The sequence below is a fragment of the Schistocerca gregaria genome, chromosome 3 (genome assembly GCF_023897955.1).
Source record: "Schistocerca gregaria isolate iqSchGreg1 chromosome 3, iqSchGreg1.2, whole genome shotgun sequence".
NCBI classification, from domain to species: Eukaryota; Metazoa; Arthropoda; class Insecta; order Orthoptera; family Acrididae; genus Schistocerca; species Schistocerca gregaria.
The window spans coordinates 842185725-842200929 of NC_064922.1; the positions used below are offsets into that span (position 1 = coordinate 842185725).

The 15205-nt window shown below is 42.8% G+C and overlaps 1 protein-coding gene across 1 annotated transcript in view; it reads left to right on the forward strand.

The window, feature by feature from the left end:
- The window catches only part of LOC126355619 (uncharacterized), a gene marked incomplete at its 5' end in the record, with an annotated part of 138679 nt that overhangs the window by 47333 nt on the left and 76141 nt on the right, over positions 1 to 15205 (forward strand). The window contains one exon of the mRNA XM_050005982.1: positions 4995 to 5071. Coding sequence (XP_049861939.1) covers positions 4995 to 5071 — 77 coding nt within the window. The remainder of the gene's footprint in view (positions 1 to 4994; positions 5072 to 15205) is intronic.

Genomic DNA, 15205 nt, shown 5'->3' on the forward strand with positions numbered 1-15205 from the left:
TGTTTATCGTCCACGTTTCACTTCCATACGAGGCTACACTCCAGAGAAGTACCTTCAGAGAAGACTTTCGCAACAGTCAGATCTAAATTCGATGTTAATATGTATTTCTTCTTTAGAAACGCTTTTGTTCCCATTGCCAACCTACATTTTATATTCTCTCTACTTCAGACATCATCAGTTATTTTACTGCCCAAATAGCAGTCCTCATCTGCTGCGTTTAGTGTCTCGTTTCCTAAACTAATTCCCTCAATATCGCCTGACTTCCTTCGACTACATTCCAGTACCCTTCTTTTGGTTTTGTGATGATCATCGCATATCCTCCTTTCAAGAAACTGTCCATTCTGTTCAATTGCTTTTCCAAGTCGTTTGCTCTCTCTGATAGAATTAAGTAATCGGCAAACCTCAAACGTTTCATTTCTTCTCTCTGAACTTTAGTTCCCTCCAAATTTTTCTATTGGTTTCCTTTACTGCTCGCTGAATGTACGGATTAAATAACATCAGGGATAGGCTACAACCCTGTCTCTCTCCCTTCTCAGTCACTACTTCTCTTTTATGCCACATGACTGTTATAACTGACGCTTGGTTTCTGTACAAGTTGTATATAATCTTCGCTACCTCTGTTTTACCCTGCTACTTTCAGAATTTCAATCTTCAGATGTATTCCACTCCACATTGTCAAAAGCTCTCTCCATAAACAATAGCTATAAACATAGGTTTGCCTTCTATATACCACTGAAAATAAATTGATGCTGGCATCATCAAAAGCTTTTATGACTTATTACAACACTGTCCCACTTAGATCTGTGCACCTCTGTTGGAGGAATAAAGAGATGAATTGATTCACAATTTATTGCTGATATTATTCCACATCATTATATGTTGTATAACGCATCGGAACAATAACTGATGAAGTGGATGCCCGTTGCCCAGCTTTCAAATACATGGCACAGAGAATAAGGTCGTGATACACAAGTCTACAATACGATGCAATGGTTGAAGATAGCTGAGATTTTTGTCGGTTGTACTTATGAAGAATATTCCATTGGCTTTCTGGCACAATTTTCCTAAGATTTCTACAAGAAGCGTCGGAGTGGAAGGTGAAATGACTACGGTAGTAAGGGATCCCAGAGACGCAGAATTAACAATAATTTCCTAAACTCCTCTGTAAATGGTAGGTATAGGGCTGCCTGAATATAGCAGGAAGGAAGTTCAGGTGTTTACAACCTTTGGCCGACGAAGACACACTATTTAGGGAGACCACTGGTATGTATACAGCAATTGGCGTGTGGCGCCAGAGGTGGCCACCGAACTAAAAAAAAAGAAAAATCTGTTGTTAACATAGACTAATTTTTCATGCAAAACTGAAGAAGGTCGCTGTTATGGACGGGTCACGTGGCATGTGGCTGCGGTTAACATTTAATTTAACCGTGACCCTCCGAAATTAGCGCGGAATCTACAGATTGTGCATTTTTTTCTTGGTTTAGTTTCATTTTTCTCGCAATCTGTTCTTAATCTGGGTTACCAAGGTTTTTTTGTTGTATTCTTCAGTCAGAAAACTGGTTTGATGAAGCTGGCAATGCTAGCATGTCCTGTGCATGCCTTTTCATCTATGCGTAACTGCTGCGACCTACAACCATTTGAATCTCCTTACTGTATTCAGGGCTTGGTCTCCATCTACAATTTTTACCATCCACACTTCCCTGCATTTCCGAACTGACATTTTCTCCAGTTCGATTCAGTACCTCCTCAATTGTTGTCCCATCTTATCTGTAGCATTCTTCTCCAGCATCACATTTCAAAAGCTTTCACTCTCTTCTTTTCTGAACTGCCTATCTTTCACGTCCTCTTTCGCATAAAACCTCGCTATCAACAAATATCTTCGGAAAAGACTTCCTAACTCTTAAACTGATGTTAGATGTTAAGGAGTTCCTCTTTTCCAAACGTACTTGTCTTGTCATTACCAGTCTGGATTTTATATCCACTCTACTTCAGCCATCATCATTTATTTTACTTCCTAAACAGCAAAACTTATCTACTACTTTTACTTCCTCGTTTTTTAATTAATGGCTTCGGCATCCTCTGATTTAATTCAATTACACTGCATTAACCTTGTTTTACATTTTTTGTTGTGCACCTTATATCCGTTTTCAAGAGATTCTCTATTCTGTTAAGTTATTCTTCTAAGTTCTTTGCCAACTCAGACAGAATTACAATGTCATCTGCAAACCTTGAAGTTTCTATTTCTTCTATATGAACTTTAATTACCTTTCCAAATTCGTCCTTGGTTTCCTCTACAGCGTGCTCAGTGTACAGGTGAAATAACATCAGGATAAGTTACAACCCTCTCTCACTCCGCTTTCAACTACGACTTTCCTCTAATGTCATTTGACTATAATAATTGGACTCTCGTTTCTGTACACGCTGTAAATAACCTTTCGCTCGTTGTATTTTATCCTGCTGCATTCAGAATTTCAGAGAGAACAGTCCAGTCAACACTGTAAAAGCTTTGTGTAAATCTACAAATGCTATAAAAAGTAGGCTTGTCTTTCTACAGTCTGTCTTCTAGGATGAATCGTGTGGTCGGTGTTGTCTCGCCTAGTCCCACATTTCTCCGAAACCCAAACTGATCCTTCCTGATGTTAGCTCCTACCTGTTTGTACATTCTCCTGTAAATAACTGATGCCAGTATTTTGCAGTCCTGACGTATTAAACTAATGGTTCAGTAGTATTCACCGCTACCAGCCCCTAGTTTCCAGAATGAAATTTTCACCCTGCAACGGAGTGTGCGCTGATATGAAACTTCCTGGCACATTAAAGCTGTGTGCCATACCGAGACTCGAATTCGGGACCCTTGCCTTTCGAGGGGAAAGAGCTCTATCATCTGGCGGGATTAAAGCTGTGAAAACGGGTCGTGAGTCGTGCTTGGGTAGCTCAGATAATAGTGTACTTGCCTGTGAAAGACAAAGGCCCAGAGTTCGAGTCTCGGTCAGGCAAACGGAACTTTTACATCAGCGAACACTCCGCTTCAGGGTGAAAATTTCGTTCCGGGCATATCCCCCAGGCTGTGACTAAGCCATGTCTCCGCAATATCCTGTCTTCTAGGAGTGCTAGTTCTGCAAGGTCTGCAGGAGATCTTCTGTGAAATTTGGAAGGTAGAAGACGAGGTACTGGTGGAATCAAAGGTGTGAGGACGGGTCGTGAGTCGTGCTTGGTTAGCTAAGATGGTGCAGAACTTGTGCGCGAAGGGCAAGGTCCCGAGTTTGAGATTCGGTCCGACACACAGTTTTAATCTGCCAGGGAGTTTCAACCCCAACTTTCTTTAGAATTGAGATTATAACATTCTTCCTGAAGTCTGGAGGTATTTCGCAAGTCTCGTACATCATGCACAGCAGATGGAATAGTTATGTCTTTGTTGGCCCTCCCAATAATCTCAACAGTGGCTAAGATTTTAAATCTGAATTAATTATGTTACTAATAACGATAGTAGACCTTGATATTTTTCAGGAAAATGTGGGGTATGGCGCTGATATATTTCCGGAAGCCCAGGGAGGGAGCGAAGACCTCCTGTGAATATTCCATCGCGGGAGACACAATATCAGACGTCTGCCGCTGGCTTACTCTGGGTAGCGGTTCCCCAATCACGACCTAGAGAAGAGGAAAGGCAGGAATTACCCTTTCCTCCTTGCTCTGCTGCCCTATTCCTCGGTCTTAAAACATACGGTGGCACGTGTGTGAACTGTTCTGGGGCTGTCTGCCCATTCTCTTGCGCCCTCTACATATTTGTTCATCCCAGTACTTACTCCTCTAAGTAAAGTGCATCTGTCATGGCTCTGAAGGGTCACACATGCCCTGCGTGTACAAGCTTGATGTGAGTCGGCAGTTGTAATACAACACTAATGGCTGAAGTCATCTCAGTGACCTTATAAGACCCTTGGTACCGCATTTGGAATTTCTTGGTCTTACACTTTTCTTTGTGGTATTACGCTGTATCATACCTTTTTGCCACCCAAGGTAGTAATAGACAACTGACTTGATTCAGCAACCGACTGGCAGCCATTTGCTTTTTTTTCGTTCAGCAGGTTTTTTGCAGTCAGATGAAACAATCAAACGATGCTATTCTCTCTGGCCACGTCATCTAAGTGAATCTTTTTGACTCACTGTAGGAATTTGAGTGGTCTCTCTCAACGTGAGACAACTGACTGACACAAGTCTCTGACGGTTCCATCAGTTATATGAATGTTTTTGCTCAGACTCTGGGGTTGTGTGTTTTCACTCACAGGAATGATCGAGCAGTCTGCTCGCATAAAGTACTTATACTCGCGTGCAAATCTCTCTCGCCTGAGCGGACACTTCCCCTCTGCCTCGCCACGCCTTACTGTCTGACTGGAAAGAGGGAGAAGGGGGGGGGGGAGGATTCTGAGAGCACGACATGTGGCGTGCGGTTTTGTTGCATTTTTCATGTTTCTCAACAACATAGATCACAAACAAAACAAATTTTTGGTATCATTTGATTATCCTTCTCGTACTGAAAACATAAAATTTAAACGCTGGAGCGCTAAATAAACTGGTATAGTCATGCGTATTCAAATACGGAAACATGTGAACAGGCAAAATACGGCGCTGCGGTCGGCAGCGCCTATATAAGACAAGTGTCTGGCGCAGACACTCGAACAGTCCTTTCATCCTCACTCTGGGAAACTACGATCACAACCACAGGTGGAAACACAAGCGGCCAGAGACACTGCTAGATAGGGCATAACCACCTATCGTAAACTAACATACGCAAACAAGCGACAAACGTCGGCAAGCCCCTGCATATCAGCAACACTGACTGGTAATTACCAGCTGCTATTAGAGCCGACCAACAGGCCACAGCAGGGACACCGACGAGCTCGCCCACAGACGCACAAACAATCCGCCAACATTGTCTCACACTGTGCTTCCGGTATATGACCTATCGGACACAATATCGATAATAAACCTAACTGTTGCAGGTTGCTGACGCTGAACGAGGACTCTGCAGCAGCACCCAGCGCCAGCCGCCGAGCAGCACAACCGCACAACCTCAAAGGTATCGACATGCATGATACCCACTACTAACAAAGCCTATCCTTGCACGACCTATCGCAGGCTACTGCTCTTACCACCCGACCTAACTATCGCAGATGTTTTTTTCCCTTGGCTCTTGCCTTGGCACTTTTTTTTCCTCTGCCCTTCAAACCGCTACCCTTCGTTCGATTTCGACCCAATCTATCTCCAGATGGGCGCGTATGAATGGTTAACCCTAACCAGACGTACGCAAACATCGCAGTATCCACCTCCTGCGACACCTCACTTTAGTAAATACTAAGCCTTATGCAGAGATGGCAGTAGACCTATTGCGTTGGCCATCATGCCGGTGTGGGCGTGGAGGGGCTCCACCTCTTAAAGGCGCAGTTGTCAGGTCGGTTACTGCTGCTACTACTGTTTAAGCTGGTGGAGGTTCTGTAATGGCGTGGGGCGTGTGCAGTTGGAGTGACATGGGACCCCTGATACTTCTAAATACGACTCTGACAGGTGACACGTACGTAGTAAGAATACTTTGTGATCACCTCCAACCATTCATGTCCATAGGGTATTCCAACGGACTTGGGCGGTTACAACAGGACAGTGCGACATCCCACAAGTCCAAAATTGCTAGAGAGTGGCTCCAGGATATCTGCTCTGAGTTTAAACAGTTCCGCTGGCCACAAAACTCCCGATACATGAACATTATTGAGCATGTGTGGGATGCCTTGCAACGTGCTGTTCAGAAGAGATCTCCACTCCTTTGTGCTCTTACGGATTTATGGACAGCGCTGCAGAATTCGAGACCATGGTATCAATTCCCTCCAGCAGTACTTCAGGCATTAGTCGAGTCCATGCCAAGTCGTGTTGTGGCACTTCTGGGTGTTCGCAGGGGCCCTACACGATGTTAGGCAAGTGTACCAGTTTATCTGGCTCTTCATTGTATCCGGTGCAAACTGTCGACTTATAGACAGGCACAGATAGTTTCACAGATTATCGTCACTTAGGTTGCCATGTATTCGTGACTTATTTAATTTCATAATCGAAAAAAGCCTTTCATGCACATATAATGATTCAGACATTGATATCACGTCTGCAATCTCATTACAAAGATGTGGAAAATCTTTGCAATGAAAACAACTCAGATCTACTGGACAGTTTTAACGGAAAATAATTTGTCTTTTAAATGGAAATTACATAGCACTTCGGCCAGTTCCATTTGCAGATGCGTACGGAAGCTTCCAACTTCCAATGGCAAATGGTCTCGAAAACAGCTCAAAAACAGATGTAAGATTGGCAATGTCCTCAAACATTTAAAAAGCTGTTCTTGTAATTCTTTCAGTGTCACGGTGGATTGTTCGAAATTCGCATTTCCTTCGCCTCCAGTGAGGAGGAAGGTGTTTCTTGTCAGAAGTTGTTCCTTCCACCACGTGGTTTTGTTTTTGAATGCATCCACGTTCACCATGAAATCAGAAGTAAGATGCTGCTTTCCTTGCAAGTTCTTCGTTAGGGCAGTCTTTAGTCAACTCAGTTTAAAATAAAAGGTCTGCAGTTCATTCTGGACCTCTGATATTCGTTCTTGCTTTCCTTTTTCCTACAGAAATTCGACAATAGTGGGTCTTAAATCGAAAACTCGCCCCAAGCACATACTTTGACTTCATTCTCTGCAGCAATGTATAACGTCTCCATACTCTTCATTCAGATACATCAAAAACTGTTGCAACTGATGATGTAATAATGTGTGCGACTTCAGAAAATTTAATATTTCCAGCACCAAATCCATCACAAATTTCCTGCCTGCATATTTCACACAAAATTTTTGTCAATTAACGGAACAGTAATTTCTTTACATATCGTCTCTCGAACATGGTAATTTTTAGCTCTCCCATCGTCAACTATAAATTTAAATTCTTCTGCATGATTGTGTAATGCTGTTTCAAACCAAATTAGCGGTATCTGTCCGTTACGTGACTACATATTGAGAGTTCTCATCCTAGTCCTCCGTGATTCCCACTTATTTTTTAAATACTTCAACAATAGATTGCTAGACTGACTCTTTTTTGGGCTGTAGACCTGTGACTTGCTTTATATCATGGACAAATAACAAAGGATAAATAGCGTTTACACCATAATTCTGCTATACTGAAGAAAGTCATGCTGACGAAAATAAGCCACACCAAATGCTGGAAGAAAGTGGCTCTGTGAGATACTACCATCGTAGCACGATTAAAAATTTGCTTTCAACACTTCTTTTCCCCTACGTAGTCGAGCAGACTGTATGCGCGTATTTGCATCCCTCCTGAAAGCTTGTATAGGACTACGTTTCCCGAGGTATGTGACTTCATTTGTTTTAGAAAATTCATGTTCAATTATGGTTTGACAGTTGTGGTATTTTTTCTGTCATTCAGCAGGATGCTCGTTGATGGATGTATCGCACATGAACTGATGCTCCAAATCTGGCACATGACACTCCCCTCGTTTTAGTTTCGCTATTGTAGCGATCAGATATACACTTTATCACTCCAGGGAATCGTCAAGCATATTTGTTTTTCGCCTGCAGCAACCATTCGTAATGGCGCGCGGAAAATGTGTCTTTGTGTCGATCAGAATTTTTGTGTTGCACAGTAATTGAAAATTGAAACGTCCCCTTAGAATAATTGTACAAGACTGTGCTTAAACCGACACACAATATTTTAGCGCAACGCAATCTGACTTCCAAAAATCCCTACGAAAGAATGGTCCTGACTAACATTAACCTATACGTTTCACAAATCACTTACCTCACAAAAATCTTCGTTACTCAAGCTACTGGAATACAGCGAGCGCCACTACTGCCAACTAAATAAAAGATTCAAACTACGGAAGTCACTAACTACTGATAGGCACAGTTAGCAAATGAAAGATTTTAATAGGGAACAAACAATGTATTTAGCTTTATAGTCATAATATATATATCAGTTCATGACACCAATTCTTACAAATTTCAAAACTCTGCCATCTCTCTCCCCACGTCCACCACTGCTGGCGGCTCACCTCCAACTGCGCAACGCTACGCGCTGTTAACATCCAGCTGCCGCTGCCCAACAGTACAATGGCAGACAACAATGCAAACTAGCCACTGACTGCGCACAGCACAGCCAGCGATTTTTCATACAGAGCGCTACGTGGCGGCGGCGTTACCAATAAAAAAACCTAAACAGCCTACTTACAGTGTGAAGAAACTTGACACAAGGGTGGTCGAGACTGCTGCACACAGAGGTACCTCTAATGCCCAGTAGCACGTCCTATTTGCACTGATGCATGCCTGTACTCGTCTTGGCACACTATCCACAAGTTAATCAAGGCACTGTTGGTCCAGATTGTTCCACTCCTCAACGGCAATTTGACGTAGATCTCTCAGAGTGGTTGTTGGGTCACGTGGTCCATAAACAGTCCTTTCCAATCTATCCCAGGCATGTGCGATAGGGTTCATATCTGGAGAACATGTTGGCCACTCTAGTCGGGCCATGTCGTTATCCTGAAGGAAGTCAATCACAAGATTTGCACAGTGGGGGGGGGGGGGGGCGAATTGTCGTCCATGAAGACGAGTGCCTCGTCAATATGCTGCTGATATGGTTGCACTATCAGTTGTAGGATGGCATTAATGTAACATGCAGCCGTTATGGTGCCTTCCATGACCACCAGTGGCGTATGTTGGTCCCACATAATCGCAGTATCGGGACAACTTACGTTCTACGCACAGTACCATTATCCAAGATGGCGGCGATGACATCATACAAGATGGCGGCGATGACGTAATCCAAGATGGCGGTTTTTGGTGAGAAGCACGAATTTTGATGGGAAATTGCCACACTTCCCACCCCCAGAAAAATGGAGCAAAGTTCAAATTCCAAGAGGAAAATGCACCACACCCAGGTTATCTCTACTAAGCAAAGAAAATCGCGGGAACATAGGTCACTTGGGCTACCTCCACTAACCTAAATCTCCGGATGGCCACTTTTTCCTATGAACTGGTGACAAGTTTGAATTTTGGCAGTATGCAAAAGTCAAGTCGCGTTTCTCTACTAAGCTAAGAAAACGGAACGACAGAAACGACACTTGTATGAACCTCAGTCGTCTGACCGCCACCTCCTCCTAAGGAATCATGGGAAAAAAGGACTTTTCTTTATTATTTAAACAATTTCATGCAGCTGTGTTCACCACTGAGTCCAGAGCGCAACTGTTTTAGTACATATCACTACCAGCAGAGGGCACTCTCATGATGTCAGGTGATGACACAAGTACTGTAACCCAAGATGGTGGCACCCAGTGTGTTCACCACGAGATTGGGACTCCAACTGACTTACTATACATCGTCGCCGCCAGAGGGCGCTACTGTGTCGTCAGGTGATGATGCAAGTACCGTTATTCAAGATGGCTGCATACATTTTGTTCGCCATGTGGCCTAGTACAAATTGCAACCACCAGAGGACGCTACTATGACATCAGCTGATGACGCAAGTACCGTTGTTCAAGATGGCTGCATACATTTTGTTCGCCATGTGGCCTAGTACAAATTGCCAACACCAGAGAGCGCTACCGTGACATCAGCTGATGATGCAATTACCGTTATTCAAGATGTCTGCATACATTTTGTTCGCCATGTGGCCTAGTACAAATTGCCAGCACCAGAGGGCGCTACCATGACATCACCTGATGACGCAAGTACCGTTATTCAAGATGGCTGCATACATTTTGTTCGCCATGTGCTCTAGGACACAGCCACTGCACGATCCCATTCCGTAATCCAAGATCGTCACTCGCAGTACATCAAACGCACGTCGCCCTTGAAGTCAAGCACTGAGAGAGAGAGATGCTGTAATGCTTTCTCTCTCACGCGTGTATAACTGCGTGTGCCGCGCATATAGAGACTGCGGGCGTCACAGATAGTCTTCTGGAAGTATGCTAGCGAATGTAGCTGAACACATGTGACACCCATATCGCGCATATGACGTATCAATTACCTAAGTACTTAATTCCAATTCAGTTTTAATGACATTCCACACATGAATATACTATTTGGATATTCAATTATCAAATGAGATTTTTCACGTTTTCCCACTAGGAGCGCAGTGTCCATTCATGACATAGGACCCCCCACCCCTAGAATGCTGCACTCCTATTGGCTACTGCATTAGTCATGTGATTCTACGTCACAGAATCCCAGATGATGGTCTGGAGGGCGAAAATGACTCAGCCTGCTCTCGGTTGCTGTATAGAGTAAGGAAGGACTGCACTCTAATTATTTTGAAACAATTTATTTATGGATGCAGTATATTTATTACACTGACACAAAACACACGCTCTGACATGCTTGGGGCCATGTCACTCAGCCCACAGACCTGTAAACTACTTGTAAATGAAGCTCTCCAGACATGCAAACAACTCCTAAATTAACCAAATAATTTCAGTACACAATTGCAGACTATGTCTAAGTAATGCAGCACAGGGATGTGTAGACACGCTCAGTACTCGTAAACTGTACAAATAGCACATGGCACAGCCTACAAGCCCACTCGCAAAATAATGCAATCAACACGCGCAAGCACCCTCCGCCAACCGCTGTCCACCAGACCGCGAAGTGACACGGCCGTCAGTTGTCAAACCACGCACAGGCTCCAACTCAGGTCCTGCAAGTATGAGGCGACCACATCCCTATCACACTTGATTTCTGAGAAATTCCTATCCACATACGTGTTCACCTAGACACAGCTCCTGGTGCAACTGGCTGGGGACGTACGTGCTGTCACAGTCACAAGCTGCTGACGAACGCAGGTGAAAGTTGCATCTTGGCGCCATTGATGACGTTTCTGGATGGGAGCGAAGATTTATTTACAGACCGCATATGCTCCAAGCTTGGCAGCATGCATGGGTTCGTCGCGACTGTCGCTCTAACTGCGGTCGGGTGAAGACACTGCAGAAAACCATTCCAGAATAGCACAAGCTACTTTCACCTTAGCCATTCTAATGCACTATGCGAGACGTGTGGTTGACACTTTGCCGCGTGTAGTTACTTACCATTGCAAGCGCATCTAGCAATGTTCTCAGTGTTATACTGAAGCCACATTGGTATCTAAAATAATAACCAAGTCGAACTCTAATAAATTGCATAGTCCCCCAGAAATACTTAACTTGCGCTTTTGTAAGAGTTTTTGTTTTGTCACTGCTTGTCTGCACGGAAATTCTTGCTCTAACAGAGCCACTTTACGAAAATAACGCACAATAACGTCGAATGCAGTCTTCCTCACGGACCTAACGTGGTACCCACTCCATCACATGCTACTCTTCCTGCTCTCAACATACGCAAATGTTCTCACCCCTATGTAGAAGCTCCTGTACCCCAGCACAAAGGATGTGAATGAATCGAGCATTATCATTGGCTGTTATTGAATTTACTCACCGAATTACAGATACCGCCGATATCGAAGCACTGCCCGCCTCTTTTCTTTCTGCAGATGAGATTTTACACAGATCGCCATACGGCACTGACAATTAAATCATACAAACTACCATACATATCTCCAAATACGGAAAGACTCTTACCATAGGACACACAGACATCCTCTCTACTTTTTCCATAACATAAAACATAGTGACTTTACAATGCAATATATTCACATTTTATACAACATACGCCACAGTAACTTTACAATACAATATATACATATTTTACACAAACAGTGCAGTTATCTTTCATATCTGCACAGCAACCAAAAAAATTATGGTATGCCTACACTCACACAGGCTATATGTCACGATGTTCCCCAGTCCTAGGAAAGCACCGTCCACCTTTTCTTTCTTTCCACAGACGTGGCATTCAGCCGCAATAGACTATTTTACACTGATCACTATATTGCACCGACAACTAAACTTCGCAAAGTGCCATACATCTCGTCAAATACGTAAAGACACCTACTCATTTACACTGTCCTCCCACTCGTGCCAGGAGCTTGAATATTAGTGCATGAAACCGATCTCCAACTCAGCAATATATCAACCCGTACTGTTTCAATGTAGTAAACCTACAATTGGTATCCTACGTCATACAAAATCACCCCTTTTACATCAGAAAGCCCTCAGTCAATCGAAGTAACTCTTAGAACTGATATGCAAAGACAGGTTCGTTTCCCCCCAGTACAAACGCGCTGCTGTTTCTGGCCCCCAACCTACCTCTTGCTTGGATTTCTACACCCATCTCCAGACTCTGGGATTACACGAACACAAGTATTTCTGTATCGTCTGCCATAACATTATATCATTTTTGCTGTACTTCTCGATATCAAGCACACAGCAGTAGCTGTCAGATTTCTCACACAACATAATTCCGAAGATATAGACTGGAAATTATTTCTCTACAAACCCTAAAGTTTAGCTAAGTGGAGCATGCTCTAGACCACTTACTAACTAGAAACAAACAGATAAAAAATGACATGTCTACCTGCGAATACCGATCTCGCACATGTAACAGATTCCAAATCATCCATATGATTTACAAGCCAACTAAGGTCTTTCCCATGTCTAGAGAACAGGCAAACCTGTCTTCCAAATGCCAGATGCACCCACCACAATCGATCTTCTCTCAACTAATTAAAGGCCCAAAATGTGCTAAAACAGTCAACCGAACAATTTACATGGGAGGGTATACCTGTCCAGCACAAACACACTTCCATACACAATCTTCTCAAATTTCCACTAGGGACGTCAAAGTTAACTCACATACATTCCAACACTCCAACAGGCCTCTGCATTCGGACGGCTACTGCCGTTAACGGGAAACGTGAATCATTCCCACCACAGGCCATACATACACGCAATTATTCCAGAAAACCGGTCACATATATGTTTCATCATTATAGTTACAATTAAATGTTACGATCGCGGTCTCAATTGAACGGCATTCGACAATGAGCGAAGTATTGGAAATACATTCTCTTGACGGCTGTGGCTCTGGAAATGGAAATTTCTGTACCATCCTTACGACTGGACATAGTCATTTCCTTTACACAAACACAAACAAAACCTGATGCTCAAATGTGAACATATCACGCACCCACCATTAGTACTAAGTATAAAACTTCGTCAATAACTGATTGCCTACAATACAAAATAATACTGTCCAAAAATCAACAATGGAAGGGCATGTATCTTATGTTTTTCTTGCAAGTGCTACCATTGTGTCTTAGAATTGAAGCAAAGCAAGCGCTGTATCATGTATAAGATACAGAGGCGAGCGAGTGCACGGGACTTACCCTAGTTCACTGCTAGTAGCGTCACGTCATCGTAACGCGCCTGCATATAGTATTGCACCACATTTAACATAAAAGTAAAAATTAAGATTTGTGTGTAAAACTTTGTTAAAGTATAGTTCTATGTAATAATGTTTCAGGTAACAAATCTTAATGTTATAAAATTAGTAGTTTACGTAAAATTCACGTTTTGAAAGAAAAATAGGAGGCGCTAAATAATGACGCTAGGAAGCCAAAATTTGGTGAGAAGGTGCAGTAAGAAGTCATTAATGAGTGGTGCTGGTTTCCAAAACCATAAAACTAAAATTGACTCCAGAATCCGCGTTTTTCGGAAAAATCAGAGGCGCGAAATAATAGAGCTACAATATTGAAAATTGGTAGGATGCTTCAGTTCACCCTAATAATAATAATGGAAATACCACAATCAGTTACCTCTTCTAGTTTTTTAGTAATTTAGTAAAAACTACTTTTGTGAGTAAAATGTACATAAGCATTATAGATTAAGTACTTTAAATTTTAATGATAAAACAAATTCTTTAAGACCAATGATCAGATAGGACAATTAACAAAGCTACACCAAGTTTTAGTCTTGTAGCATAATTAACAGCTGATACAAGTCTTGATAAAGCTATGGTTCAGAGGTAACAATCTACCGTTAGTTCCATTGTAAAAATTCTAGAGAGTAAAGTTTTAATTTTAGCGGGCTGAGATTTTCTACGTGCTTCTGTACTGCTCAGATGTATGTATACAAAAATTGAGAAGTTTGTAAAGCTATTATTAAATGTGATATTTAAGATTATGTGCCTGAGATAGCGATCATTTGGAGGTTGCAGGCATCTGCATAGGAACGGAAAGAACAGATGCTCTCTTGGCGGTACGCGCCGGAGCTATATAAAAAGAGCGGCAGAGGCAGTATTAAGCTCACTCCGCATTAGACCAACGCCTAGTCCACGCGAGCTTAACGTCCGATCGCGCCTCGCCTCGGGTGACGTCATAGCGGGCTGTGACATGCGCGTACTTAGCAATGTAAACGGACATTGAAAATCGCGAGGACTGTACACCGTCCTGGATCGTTTAGACTTCGGTAACAAACTGTTATTGTGCCGTCCGTGTGAAGTATAATTCCGCGTGGCAAGTGGTGACTAACTCCACTTTTAAGGCGAGCATTAATCTTTTTTTTTAACATTATTGCGAACTATTAATAGAGCACCGTTAGTTAGAGTAATGAACTATTCGGGAGGAACTTGCTGTAGAAGTCGCCTCTGAACTATTAAACGATTGGCTGAATTAACAATATTTAATGTCTTTAGCATTTTCAGAAGTTTCGAGTAATTTGTGTGAGCCTTTAAGATAATAAAATCTTGTTTGGAACTTTAAATTTTATTGAAGCAGCCCTAATCCCGTGAAGAACTATGGATATTTTTCGTTTAGCTGGGCTGTACAGGAATGTGGCCGTGCAGACTGGGAACTAAGGTCAGTAAGTTTCCCTTCGCTTTCTGACTGGCCACCAAATTAGTTGCCAGGCTCGCGTGATTTAAGGTGGCAATGTTCAACTTTCATTCAACATTAAACAACGACTTCTTCGCCGTCCCACATATGTTGCATCGGCAATAGTCTGTTACGTGAAATGAACATTCAAACAACTCATTTCGACAACTTCTTCGCCGCCCCACATATGGTGCTTATCGGCCGGGAAAACTGAATTAAAAGCAAATAAAAGTGCTCGATGTGTGAAAGCGATTGGTATAAATTAACGAACTCGGTAGGCAATAACAGGACACTGAATTGAACTAGTGTGGGAACAGTGTTACCAGTAAAGGCGGGTGTAGTGTATAAACAATAAGTGTCTACCGCTGTACGTTGGTTAGTGACGA